The sequence below is a fragment of the Staurois parvus genome, unplaced genomic scaffold (genome assembly GCF_062004578.1).
Source record: "Staurois parvus isolate SC_StPar_1 unplaced genomic scaffold, SC_StPar_1.0 ptg000562l, whole genome shotgun sequence".
Lineage (NCBI taxonomy): Eukaryota > Metazoa > Chordata > Amphibia > Anura > Ranidae > Staurois > Staurois parvus.
The window spans coordinates 4,150,268-4,165,023 of NW_028318358.1; the positions used below are offsets into that span (position 1 = coordinate 4,150,268).

The 14,756-nt window shown below is 41.8% G+C and overlaps 1 protein-coding gene across 1 annotated transcript in view; it reads left to right on the top strand.

Moving 5' to 3' along the window:
* The window catches only part of LOC149450771 (gametocyte-specific factor 1-like), a 138,982-nt gene that overhangs the window by 107,460 nt on the left and 16,766 nt on the right, over positions 1-14,756 (top strand). Inside the window, exons 8-9 of the mRNA XM_089691403.1 lie at positions 289-383; positions 7,867-7,892. Coding sequence (XP_089547529.1) covers positions 289-383; positions 7,867-7,880 — 109 coding nt within the window. The 3' untranslated portion in view covers positions 7,881-7,892. The remainder of the gene's footprint in view (positions 1-288; positions 384-7,866; positions 7,893-14,756) is intronic.

The window sequence follows — 14,756 nt, forward strand, 5'->3', positions numbered from 1 at the left end:
CACAGAATTGGGTACTAACATTTATTGGTAGGGTTGATTGCCTCTCGGGGGATCAGGAAGGAATTTTTTTCCCCTGCAGGACTAAATTGGATCATGCTTTTCTGTTTTTTTTGCCTTCCTCTGGATCAACTGTGGGTGTAGGATTATAACTTTTTTTTTTTTTTTGTTACCGGTTGAACTGGATGGACTTTTGTCTTTTTTTTTTTTCCCAGCCAGACTATGTAACTATGATAACAATAATAAAAATAGTGTGGAGGATAATTTTAATAGTTCTGCTTTGATTTGCAGTTCTCAAGGTGGTACAACGATGGATCTCAAGAGTAGCCTTGGCTCTAATCTTCGTGCTCCTAAATCTCTACCGTATGTGCTGCCATGGAAAGTCAGTAAGTAACACTGCATCACATTGTGAGACCTGTAATACCATATTGTAAAGCTCAGAGGGAGCTCTGGTATAGCTTTTATTCTCTTGTCTGCTGTTCAGTTCTGCAGCCATTTGTTGGTATGCCTATACAGTTGTTTCCTCTGAGTAGGGTTTTAAATACTTTTGTTACATTGTGTTTACACTCACCAGCCACTTTATTATGTACACCTGTTCAATTGCTTGGTAACACAAATTGCTAATCATCCAATCACATGACAGCAAGTCAGTGCATTTAGACATGTAGACGTGATGAAGACGACTTGCTGAAGTTCAAACCAAGCATCAGCATGGGGAAGAAAGGAGATTTAAGTGACTTTGAATGTGGCGTTGTTGGTGCCAGATGAGCTGCTTTGAGTATTTCAAAAACTGCTGATCTACTGGGATTTTCACACAACAATCTCTAGGGTTTACAAAGAATGCTCCAAAAGAGAGAAAATATCCAGTGAGCAAGTTCTGTTAAATTTAAAGGATAAGTTCAGCTTTTTGACAAAAATAATAAATGCACATTTTTTTGCATGTAAAAAATGTGCATTTATTATTTTTGTCTGCAGGAGCCTGTAGAACATTGCACCAGCAGATTGTTGATGCCATGCAGGTCTCCAGCAGGCCTGTCAGAATATCTGCATGCCATATGGGATGTATGAGCAAGCAGATATTCTGACAGGAAGCTTCAGGGAACATGTTCCCAAAGGTGAACGTATCTTAACCACTTGCCCTCTAGAGGATTTATCCCCTTTAATGACCAGGCCTCTTTTGTTACTCTGCGCTGCACTAATTCAGCTGGGAATTGCTCGGGCATGCAATGCTGTACCCAATCGAAATTTATGCCCTTTTTTCACACAAATAGAGCTTTCTTTCTGTGGTATTTGATCACCTGTGTGCTTTTTATTTTTCGTGCTATAAACAAAAAAAGACAGAGAATTTGGAAGAAAAAGGATATTTTTTACTTTCGGCTATAAAAAAATATATAGTAAACTCGAAGATAGTTATAAATGTAGACAAAAATGTATTCTGCTACATGTTTTTGGTCAAACAAAATCCCAATAAGTGCATATTGATTGCTTTGTGTGAAAGTTATAGCATCTACATACTATGGTCTAGATCAGCAATGGGCAAACTACGGCCCGCAGGCCGTATACGGCCCGGCGGACCTTTTAATCCGGCCCGCGGAGCTAGGCTCCCGCTAGGCTTCTCTCACAGTCCGCCCTGAAGACCGGTGTAGCATGAAAATCTGTCTCCTATGAGGATCTGTCCCCCTCGACGTATCTGCGCATGTGCCGGAGATCGCCGATCGGCTGCTAATGCCTGAAACTGGCACATGCGCAGATACGTCGAGGGGGACAGATCCTCATAGGAGACAGATTTTCATGCTACACCGGAACGGCGCGGGAACACGGCGAGAGGAACGCGCGGAGCAAAGGTAAGTGAATTGACACGGGGGACTTGGGGACTTAATATGGGGGATGAATTACTATATGGGGGATGAATTACTATATGGGGGATGAATTACTATGGGGGATGAATTACTATATGGGGGATGAATTACTATATGGGGGATGAATTACTATATGGGGGATGAATTACTATGGGGGATGAATTACTATATGGGGGATGAATTACTATGCTTACTATGGGCGAATATTACTATACTTACTATGGATGACACATACACATCATTCATCTACTCTTGGTCCGGCCCCCGGGTCCAATATATGAACCCATTGCGGCCCTCAAGTCAAAAAGTTTGCCCACCCCTGGTCTAGATGCTGCAATTTACTCCATTTTTTTGCTATATGGCACTGTACTAGTTTAACTGACAATTGCGCAGTCATGCAATACGGTACATAAATGAAATTTATGTCCTTTTGTCACACAAATAGAGCTTTCTTTTGGTGGTATTTGATCACTTGTGTGCTTTTTATTTTTGGCACTATAAACAAAAAAAGTTTTGAGAATTTTTTTTTTTTTTAAACGATATTTTCTCATTTCTGTCATTAAAAAAAATAAAAAATAAATAAAATTTCATCATAAATTTAGGCCAAAATGTATTCCGCTACATATTTTTGGTTAACAAAATCCCAATAAGTGTATATTGATTGCTTTGTGTGAAAGTTATAGCATCTACAAACTATGGTATAGATCGGGTGTCGGCAACCCGCGGCTCTTTTTCACCTTTCCTGCGGCTCCGGAGCACACTGCCCACCAGGTGACAGGCAATAGGGTCGGCAAGCCGCGGCTCTTTTAATGCAGATCTTCTGTGTGCCGGGCGCCCGCTGGCAAACATTGGCTGTCAGGATGTAGGCGGGGCAGCCCAGATGTAGGCGGGGCAGCGTGACAAACTCCTCTCCTCTCACAGTCCGCCCTGAAGACCAGAACGGCGCGGGAACCCAGCGAGAGGAACGCGCGGAGCAAAGGTAAGTGAATTCACACAATATGGGGAATGAATTACTTTGGGGGATGAATTACTATAGGGGGGATGAATTACTATAGGGGGGATGAATTACTATAGGGGGGATGAATTACTACGGGGGATGAATTACTATAGGGGGGATGAATTACTATAGGGGGGATGAATTACTATAGGGGGGATGAATTACTATGGGGGATGAATTACTATATGGGGGGTGAATTACTATATGGGGGATGAATTACTATATGGGGGATGTATTTTCAGTTTTAAAAATGTTTCTCTCAAAATAAATTTCAATCGTGGTTTTGGCGAGATTTGGCTCAGTCGAAAAAAAAGGTTGCCCACCACTGACCTAAGGCTATGATTGTGATTATGACGATACACTGTGGCCCTGATTAACCCTTTGCTTACTGGGCCCTTAAACCCCCTTCATGACCAGAGCGTTTTTTGCAATATATGCAGTGTCGGATTTGTTTTAAATGTTGCAATGGTTTTGCGGCTCCCAGTCTTTTTTTCCCTCTCGGAAACGGGTCCAAGTGGCTCTTTATGTCTTAAAGGTTGCAGACCCCTGGTATAGATAATGGAATTTACACAGCTTTTACTTTCTGACTGCTCATCACATGTCTTGAGGTGCTAAAATACCAGGATAGTACAAACACCCCGAAATGACCCCTTTTCAGAAAGTAGACACCCTAAGCTATCTTCTGAGAGGCATATTAAGTCCATGGAAGATTTATTTTTTTCCACAAGTGTCTGGAAAATGACAAAAACTTTTTTTTTTTTTTTTTTTACAAAGTTGTCATTTAAATGATATATTTCTAGCACAAGCCATGGGTATATGTGGAATTACACCCTAAAATACATTCTGCTACTTCTACCGAGTATTGGGATACCACATATGTGAGACTTTTTGGGAGCCTATACACATACAGGATCCTGAAATCCAATGACCACTTTGAAAGCCTGAAGGCTTCCTCATTTCACTTCCTCACTACCTATCACAGTTTCGAAGGCCCTGAAATGCCAGGATAGCACCAAACCCCCCCAAATGACCCCTTTTTGGAAGGTAGACACCCCAAGGAATTTAAAAAGAGGCATGGCGAGTATTTTTCAGATATCATTTTTTCTCACAAGGTTTTGAAGTATAAAAAAGAAAAGCAAAAATGTTTTTTGTTTTTTTTTCTTTATTTTTCAAAAACTTGTGGCAACAAACGAGATCTGCATAATACTCACCATGCTTCTTATCAAATTCCTTGGGGAGTCTACTTTCCAAAAAGTGGTCATGGGGGGGGTTTGGTGCTATCCTGGCATTTCAGAGCCTCCGAAACAGATTTAGATTTACAGAGGAGGCACAGGGTCAAAGCTCACGAACACAGGTGTGCGTGGGGGGGGGAGAGGGTAGCTTTTTTTTTTTTTTTTTTTTTTTTTTTTTTTAGATCACTTTTAAGGCTATCACAGGGAATGCAAATATCCCCTATAACTTTAATGGGCATTGTCATATATTCTTTTTTGAGAAATCTAGGTTTTATCAGATATCTCCTCTGCCCTTACATTATCTAATCAAACCAAGATCGGTGTGATCAGATGCTTTCCCAATTTACAAATGGCGCTATTTATAACCTGCAAAACTGAAGTGATGAAATGCTTGAAGCTTTTGAGTTCTTAAGCTATAGAGAAGAGATGATTGGCACCATTCTGGTCTCCAATCAGCTCTATGGTCAGCTGGCAGAAACACTGGCTGCATTCTCAGGTTCCCCCGATGGCGCGGGACTGCCCGAGAAGGCAGCGGGGGAGGGGGGTCATCTTCTCCCGCTGCTTGTAAAAGCAATCCTGCAGCTAATTAGCCACTAGGATTGCTTTTACATGAAAGCCAATCGCCAGCTGAAAAAATGATACCAGGATGATGCCTGTAGCTGTAGGCATCATCCTGGTATAACCATTCAAAGTCCAGTGATGTACCAGTATGTCGCTGGTCCTTGTTGGGTATATATGCTTTTTTTTTTTTTTTTTTTTTTTGGTATGCAGCCTTTGGACTGAATGGAAAAAAAGAGAAGGAATCTCTGAGAAAAAAAGTGTGGTATGCCCACCATTAAAATATACCGCCCTGCATCCACCCACTTCTTATGGTGGGTACACATTAGGTCACACAGTGCTACATGCACCAGTTCCAAGATTGTACAAATGTTCTAAATAGTGGCAAGCTTGAATAACAATTGTCCATGTATAAGTGGTACCCCATATGGAAAAAGGGTGACACCAAGTCCCAAACTATCTTGCCACTACTCCCCATGTACTCTGGGCATCCGTGGGGCTACACGTGACTATCTTTTCCCTAGTAAATCTGAAACTTGTATGTATAGCCTGTCACAGGTCTTCTACATTTTGACCCTCATATCTGGCATGCTTGCTGGGGAGAATGTTTGAATGCAAGGCGGCCTGAAAAACTGAGGGACTCCTCAACACAGATGTTTAGCTGGAGAGTATAAACCTCTGCAAATTTGTGGTTAAGATGATTTATGAGAGGCCGAATTTTGTGGAGCCGGTCAAATTCAGGGTCACCCCGAGGACGACAGAGTGTATTGTCTTTCAAATGCATAAATCTTATTATATTCTCATATCTATGCCTGGCCATGGCAGCAGGGAACACAGGCATATGATGAATCGGGTCTGTGGACCAATACAACCACAATTAATTTTTTTTTAGTAATGCCCATGTTGATGGTTAGGCCAAAAAAACTTAAATTCGGAAATCGTAATAGGTTTCCATGCAAATGGTCTGGGAACATTTGAGTCTGGGTTGGCGGCAATAAATTGTTGTGCATATAAATTGCTTTGAACCACAATCAATGCATACAGATCTTCAGTGAAAAACAGCTCCAAAAAATCAAGGGGAGGTAGTTAAATTTGCTGTTTCCACCTGAAATCCGGGTTAGGCAGTGAATGGGGGAACAAAGAACCAGCAAACACAAATGCTCCTGTGCTTGGGGATGGACTCGATGCAGGCTACAACCACATTAAGAATGTCCTGGAACATGCACACCTTGCTGCCCTCAATAGGACCGGGGAAATCCAAATATACTGAATGAGGAAAGACAAAACAGAGGGCGCACAGGCCTAGTGCATTACCATAAAAAATGTTTAATAAAAAATAAAGTAGGTGTTGTACTCACAAACGACAATATAGTCAAGGCACATCATAAAGAACAGCTGGGTCTGCACCGCGCTGAGTAACAGTCCGCAATAGGGAGTTTAGACATCCAAAATGCTGACACGTTTCGAGGACTTGCCTCTTCCTCGGTGGCTCTGAGGAAGAGGCAAGTCCTCGAAACGCGTCAGCCTTTTGAATGTCTACACTCCCTATTGCGGACTGTTACTCAGCGCGGTGTTGACCCAGCTGTTCTTTATGATGTGCCTTGACTATATTGTCATTTGTGAGTACAACACCTACTTTATTTTTTATTAAACATTTTTTATGGTAATGCACTAGGCCTGTGCGCCCTCTGTTTTGTCTTTCCTCATTCAGTGAATGGGGGAAGTTTGGGTGCTGCAGACTGTGGGTGGCCAATCAGGATTTGCAAGCACATCCGAGAACACTGTGTTCAAATTCTTGGTGGCTGTGGAACACTACTTGTGCTAGCCACCGCATCAGCTTGTACTGCACTTATGGGACTCGCCATGTCACCAAGTGATACTGCAGTGCTGGTGTGTATAAGACCAGGATGTACTAGGCTGCTGGTGCTCGCCAGTTCACCAAAAAGTAGAGTGGCGCTAGTACTGGCACTCTGCTGCATATGAGAATCATGCAATTGTACCACCTTAGCAACCTGGGAACGTGGTCAGGTACGCCTGACCTTAGGAAGGACCTCTACTCCATCGTCTGAGCTATGTCAGGGTGCCGCTGCTGTCTACAGGCTACAGGTTCGTATTCTGAGGCGGATTCTGTCAGTGAGGCTTCCCCTTCGCTCTCATCTGACATGGTCAGAATGCTATGTTGTAGGCCTCTTCACTAGAGTACCTTTCTTTGGACATTTTGGCCGCTAAATGTATAGGTATTTAGTGTGAATCACGGGAAAAAGAGCACCTGCTTGAACCGCTAAAAAATAAATTACCTGCAAGTGCTAGTAGAGGTCAGGCCTGATTCTGCAAACACTGCGGTTTCGTGTGCAATGTATCAAGTGACGGTGATCTACCAACACTGCAGTTGCTGGGGGGGGGGGGGGGGTAAGCGTAGGGGCTAAACGCAGGTGCTGGCAGGTGGAGAGGCTGATCCTGCTAATTCTGCGTTTTTGGGGGCACTATACTATTGTGAACTCTGGTATAGTTCTGATCTGATCAAAGATATTGCTCCATTCAGACACTATACCAGCATCGGAGGTTTATTGTGTATGTGAGCGTGTTCCTGGCAGTCAAAGGGTTAAATGTGATGACTGATGTAGTGGTGGGCAATCTGAAGCTATCTGGGAGGACTTTGACTTTGGCGTGGTTCTGCTTTCTTCTCTCTCTTTGGGTGGAATGTACCCAGGGAAAGAAGATTACATTTACACAGGTACAGGAAATTATGCAAACACAGGTATAAGAAGATCTGTAATAGGGCAGTGATCACTCAGCAGATCCAGGCCAAACATCACCTGCCTAAACCTGCTGATAGATTGGTCGGGCACTAAATCACAGCACCGCCGGATTGGCAGGCGCGTGCACCCCCCTCCCGCAATCTCGGCGGGAGCGCGAATCACGTATACATGACTTTGCATAGGGAGCCCACCCTGTAACAGTAATTCTGCTATAGGGCGGAGCTAAACTGGCTAAATATTATTGCACTCTTCAACCAGATTGAAGGTTTATTTTTTTCACTGCATGTGTGATGGTGAAAGCGAACGCCTGGCCAGTTGCATTTTTGGAACAACAGTTTAGCAAGTGTGTGGCAATATTGGCATCGGCATAAACCTACAAGTTTCAGAATCACAACATAGTCAGCATTGCAATTATTTTGCTTGGTAACTGAGCACTGACTTTTTTTGTTTTTGTTTTTTTACAGATAACCATGCCTGATTCCATGTTTGAGTAAGTACTTACAGCAGACATCTCTGTTTTTACCACTAGCATATGGAACTTAACCACTTGCCCTCCAGAGGATTTACCTCCCTTCCTGACCAGGCCATTCTTTACTGTTCGGCGTTGTGCTATTTCAACTGGTAATTGCGCGGTCGTGCAAAGCTGTACCCAAACAAAATTTATGTCCTTTTTTTCCACACAAATAGAGCTTTCTTTTGGTGGTATTTGATCACCTCTGTGGTTTTTTTTTTTTTTTTTTTTGCACTATAAACAAAAAAGACTAAAAAATTTGAAAAAAAACCCCAATATTTTTCACTTTTTGGTTATAAAAAATACTCCAATAAACTCAGTCATAAGTTTAGGCTGAAATGTATTCTGAAATATGTCTTTGGTAAAAAAAAAATCTCAATGCATATATATTAATTGGTTTGTGTGAAAGTTATATCATCTACAAACTATGGTGTGTGTGTGTGTCTGTGTATGTATATGTAACGTCACTCCACTTCCTCAAACAAAATCTCTCCAAAACTGAGCTCCTAGTTCCTCAAGCCAGAGTACTAGGTGTCATCCTAGACTCCAATCTGTCCTTCCAGCCCCAAGTCCAATCGCTGACCTAACTCATGTAGACTTCACCTCTGCAACATCTACAAAATACGTCGGTTCCTAACCCCGGAAACCACTAAGCAACTCATTCATCCCTTATTATTTCACGACTTGACTACTGTAACTCCCTCCTCATCGGCTTACCTCACCGCAGGCTATCCCCACTTCAGTCCATCTTGAATGCTGCGGCCAGACTCATCCACCTCAGAAACCGCTCCGTATCCGCCACCCCCCTCTGCCAATCCCTCCACTGGCTTCCAGTTGCCCAACGGAGAAAATTCAGAATGCTAACATTGACATACAAAGCTTTTCATAATACTGCCCCAAACTACATCACCGATCTGGTATTTAAATACCACCCAAAACGTACTCTCCGCTCCTCACAAGACCTCCTACTCTCTAGTTCCCTGGTCTCCTCCTCCCATGCCTGCCTCCAGGACTTCTCCAGGGCTTCCCCCCATCCTCTGGAACTCCCTACCCCAATCCATCAGACTATCACCTACTCTCCTCACCTTTAGGGGCACCCTGAAAACCTGTCTCTTCAGGGAAGCCTACCCTGCCCTCAGCTAATTACTGAACTCCTCCACTCTTCCTACCACTTCACCCCCCACAGTTGTTTCCTCCAGTACCACTATCCCCTCCCTCCTAGATTGTAAGCTCCAAGGAGCAGGGCCCTCGATCCCCTCGTGTACTGAATCGTATTGTTACTGTACTGTCTCGTGTATGGTTTCCCATTATAGTGTAAAGCGCTGAGCAAACTATTGGAGCTATATAAATCCTGTATAATAATATTAATAACAAAAATTATATATAGTTGCAAGAAAAAGTATGTGAACCCCTTGGGATTACGTGGAGTTTTGCATGAATTGGGCATAAAATGTGCTCTGAACGTCATCTAAGTCACAACAATAGAAGAACACAGTCTGCTGAACATAATACTAAACAAACAGATGTTGCCATGGTTTACTTGCACATAACATGTAAACATTCACAGTGCAGGGAGGAAAAACTATGTGAGGCCCTAGCTTAATGACTTCTCCCAGAGCTAATTGGAGCCAGGAGTGAGCCAACCTTGACTCCAATCAGTGTGATAATGGATGTGTTGCTGACAGCTGTCCTGCCCTTAAAAAACACACACCTGTTTTGAGTTTACTGGTTTCAAGAAGCACTGTCTGATGTGAACCATGCCTCGCAGAAAAGAGCTCTCAGAAGACCTACGATCAAGAATTGTTGACTTGCATGAAGCTAGAAAGGGTTACAAAAGTATCTCCAAAAGCCTTGATGTTCATGTGTCCATGGTAAGACAGACTGTCTAAAAATGGAGAAAGTTTAGCACTGTTGCTACTCTCCCTAGGCGTGGTCGTCCTGTAAAAATGACTGCAAGAGCACAGCGCAGAATGCTGCATGAGGTAAAGAAGAATCCCAGAGTGTCAGCTAAAGACCTACAGAAATCTCTGGCACATGCTAACATTTTTGTTGACACATCTACAATAAGGAAAACATTAAACAAGAATGGAGGACACCACGGAGGAAGCCATTGCTGTCCAAAAAGAATATTGCAGCACGTTTGAAGTTTGCAAAAGAGCACCTTGATGTTCCACAGCATTACTGGCAAAATATACTGTGGACAGATGAAACCAAGATTGAGTTGTTTGGGAAGAACACACAACACTATGTGTGGAGAAAAAAAGGCACAGCACACCAACATCAAAACCTCATCCCCATTGTAAAACATGGCGGAGGGAGCATCATGGTTTGGGGCTGCTCTGCTGCCTCAGGGCCTGGACGGATTGTTGTCATTGATGGGAAAATGAATTCCAGAGTTTATCAAGACATTTTGCAGGAAAACGTACGACCATCTGTCCGCCAACTGAAGCTCCGCAGAGGATGGGTGATGCAACAGGACAATGACCCAAAGCATACAAGTAATTCAACAAAACAATGGCTACAGTGGCTGCAACAGCACAGAATACGCCTTCTGGAGTGGCCCAGTCAGAGTCCTGACCTCAACCCGATTGAAATGCTGTGGCATGACCTTAAGAGAGATTCACACCAGACGTCCCAAGAATATTGCTACACCCCAACAGTTTTGTGAAGAGGAGTGGTCTAAAATTACTCCAGATCGTTGTGCAGGTCTGATCTGCAACTACAGGAAACGTTTGGTTGAGGTTATTGCTGCCAAAGGAGGGTCAACCAGTTAAGTCCAAAGGTTCACATAATTTTTCCTCCCTGCACTGTGAATGTTTACATGTTATGTGCAAATAAACCATGGCAACATCTAATGTTTGTGTAGTATTATGTTCAGCAGACTGTGTTCTTCTATTGTTGTGACTTAGATGACGTTCAGAGCACATTTTATGCCCAATTCATGCAAAACTTGACGTAATCCCAAGGGGTTCACATACTTTTTCTTGCAACCGTGTGTGTGTATGTATAATATATATATATATATATATATATATATATATATATAGGAATTTACGTAGCTTTTACATTGACTGATCACATTTCTTGAGGTGCTAACATGCCAGGACAGTACAACCCCTCCCCCCTAAAATGGCCCCTTTTTGGAAAGTATAGATACCCCAAGGATTTTACAGGGAGGCATGTTGAGTCCATGGAACATTTTATTCTTGCCACATTTTTTGAAGACAATTTTTTTTTATACACAGTTGTCACTTTAATGATATATTGCTCATGCGTGCCATGGGTATATGTGGAATAACACCCCAAAACACATTCTCCTACTTCTTCCGAGTATGGGGATACCACATGTGAGAGAGTTTTTGGCAGCTTAGCTAGATACAAGCCCCCAAAATCCAGTGACCACCTCCAGGCTTTCAAAGGGCATATTTCCTCATACTATTTCCCCACTACCTATCACAGTTTCAGAGGCGCTAAAATGCCAGGATAGTACAAACACCCCCCCACCCAAATGACCCCTTTTTGGAAAGTAGGCACCCCAAGGAATTTGATAAGAGGCATGATGAGTATTTTACAGATATCATTTTTGGCACCGGGTTTTGAAAAGCAAAAGAAAAAATATTTTTTTTTGTTCCTTTTCTAAAAATGTGGCAGCAAGTGAGATCTGCAAAACACTCACCATGCCTCTTAGCAAATACCTTAGAGTGTCTACTTTCCAAAAAGGGGTTAATTGGAGGGGTTACTTCTACTATCCATGCATTTCAGGGCCAACATTACAATCTTATGCCACACATCACCCACTTTTGAAGACCAAGCCTTTTCTGATTTTTTTTTTCTTTTTGCTCACAGGAAAAAACTGATTTTTTGCTAGAAAATTACGTTGAACCCCTAAACATTTTATATATATATATATATATATATATATATATATATATATATATTATAAAGCAGAGGCCCTAGTGAATAGTTTTTTTTTTTTTTTCTTTTTTGATCACTTTTAATGCTATCACAGGGAATGCAATTATCCCTTATAACTTCAATAGGCATTGTCATAGATCCTTTGAGAAATCTGGGATCTATCAGACTCTAGATATCTCCTCTGCCCTTACATTATCTAATCTAGACTGCTGCATATTCTGATGAGAAAAGGTATTTAGCAGTTTATATTTACTAAAATAATTAAACTTCTATGTTCTGTGTACTATGGGAGACCAGATATAGTGAATGCAGGGTCCTGGGTTTAGTAATACTTTAAGGGTCATACTGTAATGGCACACTCTACTTGGGCGCTTAATGCTTCCTGGGCTTTTCATGATCAGGCGTCTGTGTCCCATATCTGCAAGGCAGCTACCTGGTTTACCCTAACTAAATTTTACAAGTTGGATGTCCTGGCGTCTTCGGACTCGTGTTTTGACCGCAAAGTTTTGCAGGTGGCTTTTTGAGGTTTCTGTTCCCTCTGGGGGGTATGCATCTTGGTATTGGCCGTTTGTTTTTTTTTCTCCCACCCCTCACTTGTTGAGTACTACTTTGGGAAATCCCTATGATCGAGATTTGATGATGCTGTGTCCGTCAATGAACGAAAGAGAAGTCATAAATCCACTTGACCTTTCTCGTCTTGAGGTCAAGTGGATTTATGTCCTTAAGACTTATGTCCATACGGTTGAATGTCGACTGGGATATTGTTTTATTAATAAGTCTTGTTTTTAATTTCTGTTTTTTGTATGGATTGGTACGGAGGCAGCTGACTGGTTTTGGATATTAATATATAAAAAATAATTAAAAACAAAAAACTTTTTTTAGTTAGAATTTTTTTATTCATTCTGGTTTGTAATGATAGGATTAACTTATCTCCTGAATTAAAATTTCCCATGGTGTGTAATTGTCTGGTTCACCTTTGGGGGGCACATCGTTGCACACGGAGTGGGGTGAACAAGGCTGCACTTCAATACACCAGATCATTTCCTGTGATTGAAGATTTTTTTTATCACAAAAGACTGCTCACTATGTCTTTATTGCACCTGTAGCTGAATACTATACAGGTTTGTTTATTCATATAATTGGAGTTACTATTCACGCTGTTAAGCCCTTCACTTTTTTATGTATCTATTTTTTATTCTTTGTTTCAGAATTTAGTGCTGGCGGCTCTTGTATTTTGTACCAGCGCAGATACTGATGCTACCTTACATACCAGTTATATTGTTATAAATATGTGATATTTTTGATTCTACGTTTTTCTAAATAAGGATAAAGATATATGTTAAAATAGAACTATAAGCAAAACTTTGGGGTTTTTTTTTTTTATTTTTGAATAGAGTAAAGGAAGACTATAACCCACCAGTCAGTTTATATTTTGCCATCTGTGTCCCATTGGGGAAATTTACCTTCATTTCTTGTCCCAAAGCCAAAACAGGAAGTGAGAAAATCCCTGTAAATTAAAGGTACCCATTGGAAGATTTCCCCTCTTATTACTGTTCTGGGGACAACCCAAAATGTGGGATTATCTTTTATCTTCACTTTCAATTATAATAACAACAGGGTAAATAATGAGGGTGAATCTCCCTAACAGGGGCACAGACCATGTTTAAAAAAACAAATCAGTTTTTTTTCCCCCTCCACTTTATCCAAAATTATACTTTAATTGTATTGTACAGGGCATAGACTAAGTATGTAATGTTAGTTCGGGCACTGGATTCTGCATGAGCGCTCATCTCAGCACTTTGTGCGATGCATGTTGTCAGCCGAGGGTGCCTTACAGGTCTGGCGCTGTGGTCCATCCCTATGCAACTAAGACCCTGAAGACCTCTTCGGGGATATTCCCACCATGACCAACGTAGCCTGGTTCCTATATAGGGACCATTGAGGTGGACAGGTAAGACTGGGTCACTCTACCTGACTGTTACTGTAAGAAACCAGGGCTATTTTTGAAATGTATTCACTGTACAGGTTACACTTTTCAAATTTGGAGCTAAAACTCAACCACTTAGAGCTTATTCTCAAGTGAATTACCAGGTATTACATCACATCACTGGTTGCACTTTACCGCCACTTACACCTACAGCATTACTGAAAAGCAGACCTTTTCACCACAAGGACTTCTCTACTGGGTGGTCTACACCTGAGTTGCTGCTTACAGTTTTTGGACACGCTCATCTTATATTCCGCACCCTTCCCTGTGAGTACCCCATGTGAGATCACCCTCACCCATAGCTGTGGTGGAAACTAGGCAAAAGGGAGCCATGGAAAAAGCTCAGTTGAACATTCACTCTGCTGAAGGCCTGCACATTTAACCTCAGAATGATGATGCTTCCCTTGCACCAGAGCAGGATCGATTCTAATACCAGTCTCCGTATCTGATTCTAGTTTTTTCAGACACACAAGTAACCTAAGGCAGATTTTTTCTAGAATTGCAGATTTCACAATTTCTAAGACAACTAAGGACTCGTGTACACAGGGCATTTGGAGAACTCTTTGGAACGATGGAAACTGACTTCTGGAAAACGTAGGTTAAAAAATGTCAGTTTAGCCAAGTTTGCATACGCGTTTATTTGCGTTTAGAAGCGTTTTTGAAATATAACTTCAGGAGACCTTCCCAAATGCCCAGAATGCATTGAAAAATAGTAAATAACTATTTAAGATGTTTTGAGAGAGCAGTTTGTGTTGAGATTACCTATCTTTTCTGGTTGTATTCACTATGGATCCCATCATGAGCATAATGCAGCAGCACGTTCTACTTTTTTTTTTTCCCTTCACGCGAAACCTTGAACTTACTGCGCTGGTGTACTGGGTCCATTTGAATAAATGGAAAATGCTTTGCATGCTTTTCTGATGATGAAAAAAGGCTCTGGA